Source organism: Natator depressus, chromosome 2 (assembly GCF_965152275.1).
Source record: "Natator depressus isolate rNatDep1 chromosome 2, rNatDep2.hap1, whole genome shotgun sequence".
Taxonomy (NCBI): domain Eukaryota; kingdom Metazoa; phylum Chordata; order Testudines; family Cheloniidae; genus Natator; species Natator depressus.
In genome coordinates, this window is record NC_134235.1 from 177,647,715 (window position 1) to 177,662,210 (window position 14,496).

The 14,496-nt window shown below is 37.6% G+C and overlaps 1 protein-coding gene across 4 annotated transcripts in view; it reads left to right on the top strand.

The window, feature by feature from the left end:
• Positions 1 to 14,483, top strand: part of NT5C3A (5'-nucleotidase, cytosolic IIIA) — a 35,622-nt gene extending 21,139 nt beyond the window's left edge. Inside the window, exons 2-10 of one of the 4 annotated variants that reach the window (XM_074945367.1) lie at positions 2,737 to 2,801; positions 6,720 to 6,818; positions 7,331 to 7,400; positions 8,182 to 8,228; positions 8,742 to 8,827; positions 9,325 to 9,414; positions 12,080 to 12,242; positions 12,693 to 12,893; positions 13,864 to 14,470. In XM_074945367.1, coding sequence (XP_074801468.1) covers positions 6,720 to 6,818; positions 7,331 to 7,400; positions 8,182 to 8,228; positions 8,742 to 8,827; positions 9,325 to 9,414; positions 12,080 to 12,242; positions 12,693 to 12,893; positions 13,864 to 13,965 — 858 coding nt within the window. In that variant the 5' untranslated portion in view covers positions 2,737 to 2,801 and the 3' untranslated portion in view covers positions 13,966 to 14,470. Of the gene's footprint in view, positions 1 to 2,736; positions 2,802 to 6,719; positions 6,819 to 7,330; positions 7,401 to 8,181; positions 8,229 to 8,741; positions 8,828 to 9,324; positions 9,415 to 12,079; positions 12,243 to 12,692; positions 12,894 to 13,863 lie in introns of all 4 variants that reach the window. The other 3 variants (XM_074945365.1, XM_074945366.1, XM_074945364.1) reach the window with 3 other exon arrangements.
• The last annotated feature ends 13 nt before the right edge of the window (positions 14,484 to 14,496 follow it).

Below are 14,496 nucleotides of genomic sequence, written 5' to 3' on the forward strand. Positions count from 1 at the left end.
TGAACACCTGGGAGATTCTGAAAGACATGCATAGAGTAGTGGGTTGGTGGGGAAGCAATTTCTCACCTTCTCTCCCCAGGCCACTCTCAGTGCTCTGGTTTCAAGCCATAGAGGTACTGCATATTTGTCTCAAAAGTACGAATTGTAATTGCAAGTCTCATTTAAAATAGATGCTAAAATACTAGTCTCTGACCCAGATACATTATTCCCACAAGTTGTAAAGTCCATATCAACATTTACTGCCAGGAGAAATATCTTGATTTTATACACCACTTCAGCAAAACCAAAATCCTTTTCATGATTCTCAGTGGGTGCAGAAAAGGTCTTTGACCAAGTATAATATTTTAGTGTATTGTGTTTGAGGCCTTAACTAAATGTGGCCTAGAAGGATGATGTCAAAATCAGGAAATTGCACAGTCCCACAGATACTTGTTTGTTAGTGGAAAACTACTCCACTCTTTGTTCTCTCAGGACACAAAATATGGATGTGTCTGACTCTGTTGCTCAGATAAGTATAATAGAGCGTTGTATTATTAAAGCAGAAAAAGGAATTGGTGGAGGAAACTGACAGTCATGCCTGGAGGATGATTTATTGAGATATTTACTTATCCTGTGTATTCCATTCCCAAATTAGTACTGAAGGTTTGAATTTTGAATCAGTTTTGATAAAATTGGATCACTCCAGTTGCAAGCAAATCCTAAATAAGCCAGAGGCAGTTGTACAGAGGATTGTACACTAATGAATGTTTTTTCCCCTTTTATATAGGCCCAAACAAGATCAATATCTGGGAATATAAATTCCCAATAAATCAAAACTAGTCCATTTTAACATTCTCCCTACTATAACAGTCAAACAACCTAGATGGATGAACACATCACTAATATTGTCAGGCTGGCACTACTTAAAATGAATTTTATCACTCATCTCCTGGATCAGCTCTCTAGATTTCCCCTGTAGTTTTAAGAACTTCATCTCTCTCTCTCTCTTTTCAATAAACAAAGTTTTGGGAGACCTAAATCTGCCACCAGTTTTTTAAGTAGATTTTGTAATGTAACAAAGCAACTGTCACTAGAAGCACTGTTTCTATTTGTTGCTTTTCAGGCAGATTGGATTCCTGTAAGCTCTTTTATTCTATTTTGAAGCTTACACTTGGTGTCATTGGCTTCAATGGAACCAGGATTTTGCCCTTTAAATTTAGTATGAATTTTGTGATCAGATCTAATTTTAGTTTCTCTCTACCCCTCTCTACCATATTCTACCAGGGTAATGTAAATTATTTATATGCAATAGCAATGATGGGAAAAAAACATGAATAATATATATAAATACCTTGGACACTATGTAAAAACAAACAAAAGAACAGGAGCATCATGCTCCATAAATTAAACACTAAATAAACTTAAAACTCTGTCTTTCTCATTAAGTAATTCTTCTCACTACATACCCATGTGTGAGATGCAGATCTAAAGTACAGAATGATCCTGCAAGTTGTTACCCTTATTCTCAGAACTTGTCTCCATATCTTCTTTATACAAGTTGTCTTCTACTATGGCTCTGTAGGACTGACGGTTTTCTGAATCTGCGCTGTCAATTAGAGCTCATTCATCAACATGTAGGCTCACACACAACCTACCTCAGCAATGTCAGAATTGCCTTTCAACACCATCACCTTCTTTTACACCCTCTCCCAAAAGATAACTGTATCCTGATGGGCTACTCCAGTAACTTCTGCATATCCGCTATAGAATGTTCCAGTGCTGTGGATCTTCATTCACATCTTTATTATAAGTGTTAAATAGGAGTGCCTAACTGACTACTTCCATAAAACTTACTTTAAACTTCTCATATATTTCTAATCCTTTTGAAGCCCCTGGTTTCTTATGATCTTCATTGTTTTCTAGGCTTTCTATTTAGACAAGGTGACAAAAACTGAACACAGGATTCAAGATGGTGATATACCATCAATTATACAATTGCTCATAAGTGTTCTCTGTTTCTTGGTACATCTTATTTTTTCAACCAACCAATACATCAGAATTTTTGATGCGCCTGTGTATATTGAGCTAACTCCTAGAGCTTTCCTGAGTGGTTACAGTTAATTCAGAATTTCTGTGTTCACGTGACTTTTTTTATGGGCTTTACCTTGCATTCCTGTGTTAGTTCATTTCTGTATGTCTTCTGAATTCCTCCCAACTTGGATCCTCTTATCTACTCCAGCTATGAAGACCGTGAACACAAATGCAGCAAAAAACAATAAGCTCCATAGTCGGGAGCATGGGGGGGAAGGTACTGAAGTATAAGTCCTACATACTTTTCTCTGTAGTACCCAATAGGAAGCTAGTGATCACTTATAAAAAGTAGTGCACTTAAAATGTACTAAAACTAAAGCAATTCCATGGTCAACATATTTTAGTCAAAATGTAATAGCTTGTATTCTTATTTGTAATTAAATTATCACTTATAGTTTAAGTGATTAGTTCACTGCTTTTTCATAAGTAGAGACGTTGGTTTCAACTATTTAAAGATCTAACATAACGCTGCCTGATAGAGACTTCCAGTCTATTGAAGGACACAGATTGTACCCAGGATGCAGGCCTGCTTCTGCCTGTGAAAATATCTACATTACAGGATTTGGATTTTATTAACTAATATGAGTTGTCCTCTCTTTGGAAGTGGCACTTTTGTTCTGAAATATTGAGTATTGAATCTGCCTTTCTTCCTTGATTCTCATGTAGAAGCTATATTGGAACTAAAGGAGAAGCACAAGTTCTCAGCATCAATTAGTACCAGTGAGAGTGAGGTAAGCCACTTTGCAACATAGATGAGGCATGATGCTTTCTTTATGTCCAGAAATGCTTGCTGAAAATGTCGTGCACTGAAACAATCACATTTTCTTCTTTAAGAACAGTCTTTTTTGGGCAGAAAAATAAACCTAGCATTTTAAAAGTATTTCAGAAACCTAAAAAGAAATTGGTTTAGTCCAAAGCAAAGCATTATCAGTGTCAAGATATTCGAACTATGCCCAGAGAAATCTCTGGGAATTAAAAAGAAGTTTAAATATACCTCTCTCCGATCTCATTCCCTCTCTTCTTGGTAAGTAAGCCAGCCTAATGATGTCTGAAATATTACTTGCATAGGACAATTATATCATTTTTGCATTCCCTCCCTTCTAAACATGCACATCCATTTTATATAATTGAAATGGAAGGATTCAGAGGTGAGTAATCTTTCAGATTCCTGGAGTGAAAGAACCACAGATCAAGGCTGAGGAACTCTTTTCTTTCAAATACTGTAGGAATTCTCTTGCTCAGGCATAAAAATACCCATTTATTCCAGTTTGTCTATCAGCAATCCACAAACTGCAAAATGAATTTTAATATGTTCTGTAAAATGCCTCAGAAAAAGTTGAAAATTGCAATGTTTTGTTTCATACCATAAGACTCTAGTTCACCTGATGTACTGACAATAGTTCTTGTGAATACTTTTTTACAGCTGAATTATATATGCAACTCTGGTGTGACTCTCAAAGGACTCACAAGAGGATTCTTGATTAACCAACAGATTTGACAAGCATTTTTTATGAAGAGTTTCCTGTGTCCTTGTCAGAACTTTAATGATTCCCCATTCTTTATTTTTTCCTAATTTAACTTTCAGATTATCTAACACTGAATATCCATCCATTTAAAAGGGACAAGAGAGGTCCAGATGCTGAGTTAGACTGCACCACTGTATAAAGAGTGGTTCTCTTCTGAAATGTGACTATATAAAAATGGCACCTTACTTACTACTCAACAGAACTTTAAGTGTTGTTGGTGATGGTACAAAACAAATGTATCCGGATTGCAGTCCAGTCCAGACAGTTTTCTTGGTTATGTAGTGCTCACGAAGGTAACAGCATATGACACTGAAACCACATAGAAAATAAATCTGAATTGAGAAGGGGGTGGGTGTGTATATGTGTGTGTTAACAGTGACGTTCTTCACCAAAACTAATTTCATGAGCCATAGTGATCACTTGTGAGCAAAACAAGACAGTTCTAACTTCCTACAAAAGAATCTGAGCGTTCTGTCTTGGCAGTGTTCCCACCCGGAACCAGCCTGTTGCATGAGCAACTGGAAATGGATTTTTGTCATCTGAGTGGCAGTGCAGAGTTCTACCAGTTCTCAACTGGTATTGAAATATTTTGCCTATAATGTGCTCTCAGTATAGAATCCTACACACATAGCAGAGAGCTGGTGTAACTGGCTTCAGTATGTATCTGTAATAAATATTTGAAATTTTTATTAACTTCTGAGGAGCACCTTCAACCACAGAAAAAAAATTTGTAGTGTGCTTCGTAAATTGCTGTTAATCTCGGGCAACAATTGCCCTACTGTGATGTTATTGCAAGTCTCAATTTTAGGTGTGCATTTTTTTCCCCAAAGTTTCTCCAAATCTTTTGATTACTGGTAGCATTGCTCTATTCAAAATGGCTGCCATTTCCTGTAACTTTTAATGGAACTGAAAGCAGACTTACCTCAGTTACGGTGAATACAACTTCCTTATAGTCTTTACAGGTGGTCTGCCTCTAGTAACAGTGATTACCATCTCTTCATTGTTTCCAGTGGAACTGAAACTAGTCTGCCCTCTCAGCTATATGATTTGAAAACTGAGAGAGCCCAGGGAGTGTGGGTACTGAAGGAAGATTGAGAGAGCAAGTGAAAGGAAAAGGAAGAAAAATATGGGTATGAGAGAATTGTGGGACATGAGGCAGAAGAATGAAAATAAATTACAAATGGAGATTGGGAGAGGGGCCCAAGAGAGGCAGAAAAATGATTGGAGAAGGAAAGAATGAGAGCTCTTCAATCCTAAAATAAGAAGTTACCCTCCTAACAGCTATCAAAACCCATTTGATTTAAAGTCTTTAGTCTAATCACAAAGCAAATTGGAAACAGTGCAGTTTGGGGGCAATATATGCCAGTGTCTTGTGATTTTTGAAGGTTGGCAGCAGAGGATAATGCTTTCACTCTGTCTAAATACAAATCTAAGAGTCATCTTAATTGTCAGTTACATTGTCAGCGTTTGCAGGATTTATTCCCCCCCTCCCGCCCCCGCCGAACAAAATAACATTTCATCATGGTGAAAATGACAAAAGTTCTGTTAAGAAGGTTGGTTTTCTTAGTTTTATTTGGGTTTTATTTCCACAGCGACTTATATATTTAACACACTGTGAGGGCTCATTGATGAGGGTACAGTATGAGAGAAATTATTGTCAAGAACAGGAAAGAAGATCAGTGTTGCATGATTAGATTGATGCTCATCAGTCATCAAATAAGAATTTCTCTGGAAGCCCCATCAGTTACTTGAGAATCTAAGCTCTTTTTTAAAAATATTTTTCTAGCTTTTATGTGGCAAAGATAATGAGCTAAGCATGAACTGATGCAGGCTGAGTTTGAACAGTGAATGAAAACATTAACTCATGGCCAGTTACATCCCTTAGTCCCCATGGTGGTTACAGAAAGCCTCAGATGCAGGTGATAGGTGGTGCAGGTGATATCGCTATGCATGTGATAGGTGGTGCATAGGGACTTTGCAAGAAAAAGAGGATTGGGCATGGTAGGAATGATGCTGGGCAGTGAACAGAGAATTCACAGGGTAAAAGCACCAGTGTAAGCAGTGCTTCAGCTTCTGCTACTAACTTTAGAGTCATAACAACACATATATGGAGCACTTCTGCTCACCAGGTTGGAATGACCAGCACACCTTGATCGGTACTTTTGCCGCTAACGTAAATTATCACTGGCAGTGGAGACAACCTGCAAATATGCTCAAGGGGTTATCAGTTGAAACTAGATTTGGATTTGAATATAAATGTTCCCCAATAGTGCGTGCAACCCATGCAGTTGGAACACTGTACTAACTCATGAAAACTTGTAAATGAACTAACTTTTACTGTACTTTACCTCTCCCCAAAGTCAAGTTCTTTTGAGCTGTCTCTTCCTCTCCCCCAAAACTGAATAAGTTGAAAACTCTGCCAGTAAGACTGCTCAGTCCTTCCAATTTTTCAAAAGTTAATGTTCAAAACTTCTGTTTCATCTCCTAACAGTACCATCTTAAGTTTTGTTTCCTTGAATTTACATTCATTCCAGCAGTACTGAAATGTGACCTGTTGTATCATAGAATGCCCTGTATGGGTTACTGTAAGCACACCTTTGGAGAACAAGTAATGTTTTGTACACAGTCCTCACAATTATGAGGTGGATTCTGAGGTCAGTCTTTATAAGTGAACTGAACATCTTAGGAACAACTAAAAGCCATGATAAAACCATCAGTCTTAAGGGCATACAACAGCACGTGACACACTCTTAAACCCAGCTCTTTCTATTTCTTGGTGCCTTACTGCAGCCACTAGGTGGTGCTGCAGTAGCATATCTTGTTTCTCTTCTTCCTTAGAACCCCTTACTTTTCAGTTGATACATGGGGGATCGTGGAAAGGGGGGAGTGGCTAATTGAGGACAAATAATTTGGGAAGCAGCATTGACAAGGATGAACAGAGATTGTATGCACTTTGGGGACCACTAGCAGTCCTAGGGCATTTTTTTTTTTTTTACTTCTCCATTATCCTACTCAATGTTACACAGAACTCTCTATATGCAGTACCTGCCCTTTAATGTTTAACAATTAAACATCTGTATTTTAGTTTATAATTTATTTCCTTCTCTGTTCTATTTCTTATAGATGCCAGAATTTCAGAAGAAGACTGTCCATATCAAGGACCCAGGAAGAGTAGAAGAAATTATCTGTGGACTCATCAAAGGTGGAGCTGCCAAACTTCAGGTGAAAAATGGGATAAAGATGTGTGCAAGATATGAACAAACAATCATGCTGTTTGTTCTAGGCCAGAAAGTGAAATGTGTGTATGACAGGAGCCAAGTTTCAATAAGTCTTCAAAGTTGGGAGATCTGTTGAACTATCTCAGAACACCTCCTAAATTCAAGTGTATAACTTAACCATTTTCCATTAATGTCATTAAATAGTGAGTGACATAAGGTAGCCAAGTCAGGAGATGTCCAAACTGTGGATAGTAAAAGGATAACTTCAGGACAGGATGCAAAAAGCATGTTATTTCAATGCGTTACTCTAATTATAATATGATATTATATAATTGTGATTATTTATCATAACTGTTGTTCTAATTCTCTATCATCACACTAAAGTATTTCAGTAGAGTCTTTATAAGGAGACTTGTGATAGCTCTATTGTCCTCACAGCTATCGGTAGTGATCATTCAGATTCTAGGCATTTACCTTTACTGTGCATCTGTTTTATAACTTTTTTTCTTTTAATAGATTATTACAGATTTTGATATGACATTAAGTAGATTTTCTTACAATGGAAAAAGATGTCCAACATGTCACAGTGAGTACTTTTTATATTAAATGATTTTTTTTTAACTACTGCATGTAGTTTTCTTTCTTGTTTTTCCCTGTTATATGGAGATTTCACCTGCACTTGATTTATTTGAGTTGTACGGTCTAATAAATGAGTTTTTAGAATGTCTTAATTGCTCTCCACTTTAAAAACAATTCTCAGTCAGTGTTTCAGTATATCATGAGATCAAATGTAAATAACTCAGACTTGAAGTTACAGTGCACAACGCCAGTAGCGTTATCATTGCATTAATAATTTAGACTTGCTGAAGAAGATTTTTATGGGTCACAGGGTTGTGTATGTCGTGGTATGCATTTTTAGAGTTGTCTAGGGTTATAACAATGACATTAGGAAGAGTCATATGGTTAAAACCCCCGCAGCTCTTGGAAATTTATGCTTTACCCTTCTCTTAAAGCAGAGGAAACGAGGTAATATGTCTTAATGAAATCGAGCTGCTAAAGTTGTCAGGCTACAATAATATGTTGAGAAACTTTTCAATTTAAAAATTTAGAATAAGGGACATCAGTATTTTATTTTGGGGTTTTTTTTTTTTTTCTTCTTTCCAATTAAATGTTCTTTTTCAATCCAAACTCTTGAAAGACAAGTATGCATTCTAGTGGGCTCTGGTATGAACAGTTGTGAGCAAACTTGTGCTTTAGTAGTACACACTCAAACATTGCTCTTCAGCATTATACAAGGCATAAAAAGTTGAGAGAAATTCAGTCCTTTTGATGGAACTTCTTGTGACTTTTTTTAATAATCTTTTCAGATGTCATTGATAACTGTAAGCTCATCACAGAAGAATGTCGGAAAAAGGTAACCAGAAAATCAGTTAGCCATTGATCACTGATACAGACTGATTCATTTCACGTTATATTTTAGTTCTAGTGTGATCTAATTTATGCTGCACTGTAAGAAACCAGAAGTGAAACTCTGGCCCCACTGAATTCAGTGGGAGTTTGTTCATTGACTTCAGTGAAGTCAGGAGTTTACCAACCAAGCCCTCAAATCGTTAACCTCGCATAATGTAAGTAAATGTATATTCCTATCAAAACTAGAAATAATCTAGTTTCACAAAATGTGCAGTTTACTTATGTTTCATCTTTATGTATACAAACTAACTTCTTGCACTCATCTGTACATCGGCATACAAAATACAATATAAAGCATTTCAGATTCCATTACAAACATTTAGTAAAGTAAATTAGTAAAAATCACAGATAAACTGAGTTGATTATTTAGATCAAAGCATGGAGGTTGGACATGGAATAATCACCTAAGTGCTTTTTTATAATTGAAAGATCTTAAAAGTTCTGGTTTTCTTTTCAGTTATTGCAGCTGAAAGATACCTATTATGCTATTGAAATTGACCCTGATCTTACCATTGAAGAAAAATATCCTTACATGGTTGAATGGTAAGAGTTTATTTTTTACAGTTTTCACAATGAAGTAAGATTTAACTTCTTTTTTTTTTTTTTTTTTTTAAAGTCTTTCTAAAATATACGGGCTAAAGTTGACCTATTGCTAAAAGTTGACCTATTGCTAATTCAGTTAATTTAATTCACCTCTCTTTGGGGAATGTTGCACAAAAGAGATTTTGTTGTTGCTGACGCTGCTCAGTTGGGGCATCCTGAACAATGTATAATGTATTCCTCCTCAAAAATCAATGATACATTTGTGAACAAATTCACTAAATATAATTCCCCATGTTTTGGCTGGATACATATTTAATCATAACTTGGTCATAGGGTATTTTTTAGAGTTTCTCACATTAGTAGATCATTTAAAAAATCTTACCAAGAATTAAATGTAGTATGCTACTACAGACAAATGAAATTCAGACTTAAATGCGAACCTTACAATCCTTAAGTCAATGGAAGTTTGACTCTTTTTTTTTATTTATTATTCCTAGGTACAATAAATCACATACTTTACTTGTTGAACAAGGTTTACAAAAGGATAAATTTGCAGAAATCGTGCGGGAATCTGATGTTATGCTGAAGTAAGATTCTTTGCGTGTCAGATCTATTTAAAGTGTTTCCGTGGACTCCACACTATTGCTATTATGCTTACTGCTCATATCAGGAAACCATTTTTGTTGAAAACTGTAGATACATAATATTTTCAGAAGAAATTGGATGTGAATATTACATAACTCGTGTCTATTTTGCATCTGAAAAATACATTAACATGATATCAAAGATGTATTAGAATGAACACTTGAGATATTTGCAACTACAGATAGTCTACTGTGTCAGACAACTTTTGACATGGTGTCTTACATGGTTGTTATTCCTATAAACTTTCTGCCTCACAAACATACATACAGGAGAGGTTTTCAACAGTACCACAGGGATTTAGGCACTTGACTTTAAGCCCTTGAAAATACTAACAAAGCTAGCAACAAGACAATTTAGGAATGTCTATATATTTTTGAAATAGTGGAATATTATTCTGTCCCTAAGAAGAGAGACAAGTTTAATAACCAGCATTCTTGCCCCAGTGTCCTTACTATTACTGAGGCTCCAGTGTTTTCTCCTATATACTGTGCTTTTCTATCAGCATTTCCAAAGAGATCTTCCAGAGAGCTGACTGTAAATTTGGAATGTGTGGTGGTGTTTTTTTAAAAATCAGCCTTAGGATGCAAGAATTTAATTTGTCTGGATTTATTTATTCTTGCCTATGGTACTGGACAGTTTGCTTCAGTTTTTTACTGTTGCATCAGATAAGAAAAACCTTTTTTAACCACAAAGAAGCATTATATTAAGACTCTGCTTTTAAAGGGAAATGCACGTGCAGCATCTGTGCACATATATAAATGAGTTTCAGCTGCACGAATCTGCATCATCACAAAACACTTTCAGAATGCAGGCATTACCTATAACATACTATACTTGGCTGTACAAGCAGGAGCATATAGAATAGAAGCAGGAAAGTGATATACGGCATTAGTTGAACCATTAGTGGAATATTGTGTCCAGTTCTGGTGTCACTTTTTAAAAGATGTTGACAAATTGAAAAAGGTTCAGAAAATAGCTACAAGAATGATTCAAAGTCTGGAAAACTTGTATTAACAGGGAGAGCCTAAAGAGGCTCAACCTATTTAGTTTAACAAAGAGAAGGTGTTAAGAGGTGACTTAATCGTGTGTACCTAGAGAGAAGATTTCTGATAGTTAGAGAACCCTTTAATATAGCAGACAAAAGCATAACAGGATCCAATGGTGGGAAGAGTCTGCACTGTATTCCATGTGAGGGCAATTAACAGGGCTGTCAATTAATCGCAGTTTACGCATGCAATTAATTTAAAATAAATTAATGCATTTATTTGTAATGAGCGTTGATCCCATCCCAGGGCGCCATGTTCAGGGGGATGCCTCTCCTCCCGCTGCCCTGCTCCACTGCTGCTCCTCCCCCACCTCCCCATGGAGCTGCCCGTGGTCAAACTGCACCAGACCAGGAGCCTGCCTCCTGTCTGCTGTCCAGAGTGGGGTAGGAGAAAGGGGGCTGATGTTTGTGTGTTCCCCTACCCCCACTCATGTACCTGGTCACCACTGAGCGGGGAACAAAGGGAGCCTGTCTGCTGCTGGCTCATGAGAGGGCTGGCCTTATGAGTGGGCGGGCTGGACCACCACCCAGGACACCGCAGTCAGGGGGGAGGGCACCTCCTCCCCCCGCTGCTCTGCTGTCTGCAGCTGCTCCTACACTCCCTCACCCCTGCCTTGGAGCCACCCCTGGCCAAGCTGCTTGGGACCAGGAGCCTCCTGTGCACATGGGGTGGAGGGTGATATTGGGGTGTCCCCATTTCCTAGCCCATGTACCTGGTCTCTGCTGAGCTGGGGTTGGGGGACAGGGAGCTTGTCTGCTGCTGCTGCCTCTGGGTTAGGAGTAGGAGCTGCCAGCAGCTGCTGCTGTCTGAGCAAGCATTCAGGCTGGTGAGTGCAGTGCTTAAAGAGACAGTGTGTTGAACACGCTCAATCCAACACACAAACACAGTGTCTCACTCCCCGAACACACACACACACACACACACACACACACACACACACACACTTCCCCTCCAACATCCAAAAATATTTAATTAAATGGTATTCTATTATTGTTTAACAGAACAATTAAAACTGCAAGTAATTGGGACTTGTTTTTAATCTCGATTAATTTTTTTAATAATTAGACAGCCCTAATAATTAATAATTGGAACAATTTACCTAGAGATGTGGTAGATTCTCCAGCACCTGAAGCCTTTAAAACAAGATTGAATGTCTGTCTAAAAGATATATTCTCGCTAAATCAGAAGTTATGGCTCAGTGCAAGAATTATGTGGTGAAAGTCTATGATGTCGCTTCCCACAGTTCCCATTGGCCGGGAATGGCAAACCACGGCCACTGGGAGCTGCGAGCGGCCGTACCTGCAGATGCTAAGGTAAACAAAATGTCCTGTGGCCCGCCAGGGGCTTGCCCTGAACAAGCCACAAACCACGTTTGGGAACCCCTGGACTACATGATCATAATGGTCCCTTCTGGCCTTAAAAAAACTATGAAAACATAAATACAGTGAAATGCCTAAGGAAATTTCCCCATGAAGATGGGAAAGTCTCTTGAAAATTTACTTTTCATGTTTTGGGCAATTTTTTTCTGTGTTTTAGCTTGTATTTACATCCTGTTCTGCAGGGAAGGATATGAGAACTTCTTTGATAAGCTCAGTGAACATAATATTCCTGTGTTCATATTTTCTGCTGGGATTGGAGACATCCTAGAGGAAGTCATCCATCAGGCTGGCGTCTACCATTCTAATGTCAAAGTAGTTTCCAATTTCATGGATTTTGATGAGAATGTAAGTATGAAATACTACATTTCTGGAGTTGAAACGGGTAGGTAGAGGGATAAAGTATGTATTACCCATATAATACAGCATAACACTCTAATTGAACATGTTAATGCAGCAGATGCAGTTACTTGCCCTGCCATTTGGAAAAGGAGCACTGTATAGTCAGTCCTTGTCCTCGGTACAAAGCAAATAGAAGATAACCACCGACGTGGTTGATAGCTTACTTGTGGGCTGTTCTTGGGGCAGCACAACGGTGTGCTACCTTTTTTGCTCATGGCAGATCACCGATTTACAGTCTAACCCCTTAGCAATGCTTCTGCTCTCTGATAGTAATGAGTCTTGCATAAAACGTAAGAGGATTAAAACAATAAATATTTGCCCAAAATAAAACATGTCACTCTGAAATTTAATCTGTTCTCATAACATTAGAAATAACTTTTAGCATTTGTTTAATAGGGTGTGTTAAAGGGATTTAGAGGAGAATTGATTCATGTTTATAACAAACATGATGGTGCCTTGAAGAACACAGAGTACTTCAAACAGTTAAAAGACAACAGCAACATCATATTGCTTGGAGATTCACAGGGAGACTTAACTATGGCAGATGGAGTTGCAAATGTTGAACACATTCTTAAGATTGGCTATCTAAATGATAAAGTAAGTAGTTTACGTATTGGTAAGTTTGGGGTAGGATATTTCCTTCTAATCACACATACTGTGGAGCAGCAAAATAAAGACATTCTATAAAGCATTAAGTATCTACTAAAGGGGTAACTTTAATATCTTCTACAGTTCAAATGTATTCCAAAGAGTTGACACTCAAAGGGTTTCCTCACCTCACACCAATGACTTGTTAAAGCACAAGCTTAACTTTCCCCCATCCTTTAGTATTCTCTTTACTGGAACTTCTCCTGAAGCAGCTGTCTTGCTGGGATATGAAATTCAGGGGCTGGGGAAAGGCTATGAAGTAATCAGTCACCTTCATAGGCAGTGATTCTTTCTCTCCTTAAGTCTTGTCCCTTTTTCCTTCAGTCCCACATCTGTGTCTGAACAAACTTCTAATATTAAAAGCAAGAAACTTTCTCCTACTTTGGATGAGACCCAAGACTTCAACTGCAAAACTAAAAGGCACTTCCAAAGTGAAAATGCATTCCAAATTGAAATATATAACATATTCAAGGGGTGTAAAATACTGCCTGTATTTTCTTCTCATCCACTGATGACACAATAGAAGTCCATTCCCAAATTCCACAGCCTCTTCCTGTCATGGAGCTGCGACAGGTTTCAACCTGGTTTGTTACTCATTGACAACATCATTATGCATGAAGTCTTGAGTACAGCCTGCCATAAATGTATATTGGGGGGGGAAAAAAAGCCGTATGTACTTGGGCGCCTATTATACATACTCTTAAATAAGTGGTTTGAATTTTAAACTTGCTTTTAGTCTCACTTCCACAAACTATGGAACTCAAACCCTCAGTAGCTAGCAGTGGATATGCTTATTTCACCTTGATAATGGGGGGGGCAGGAGAAGACTTGATACTAGTTTTATAATGGTGGCGGACTTTTCTACATTAAAACCTGTTAACTGGGTGTTCTTCCCCCCTTCATTCATGCTGCTAACAAGGTAGAAGAACTTCTGGAAAAATACATGGACTCTTATGATATTGTTTTGGTGAAAGATGAATCTTTGGATGTGGCCAATTCCATCCTACAGAAAATCCTGTAAATTGCATCCTGAAGTCACTCTACTTTTCCTAATTGGACAACTGGACAGAAGAGCACACTTGTGCTATCTTAGAGATGTGTTTATTATCCATATTTTCTGAACTCTTGTAATTCTTAATTTAAAAATGTTGATCATTTTGGTATCTAAAAGTAATATACAGCATCCATTGTCAACTGGAAGCTTTACTGTTCTTATGCCACCCCTCACTGTCTCTCATCTCTGCTCTGTTTTAACAGATGTAATTAACTTTACGGCTTAGAGGACATTGCAATTTGTTCTTTTAATCATGCATATGAGAGGGGTGTTTTAGAAATTGGAGATATTTTGTAACATTTAAGATGTAAACATTCTGTGATTAGCTAATGTGCAGGGGTCTGTGTTGTATTTTGTACAGTCCTGAGTTGTCTCTTACACAGACAGCTATATTCAAGAATCATAGTTGCACTTGAGGACAGTGGTGTTATTTTAATGTGTCACAGTAAGTTTTCATAATATATTGGGTTTTTCCTGTGGTGAAAATGATACAACATA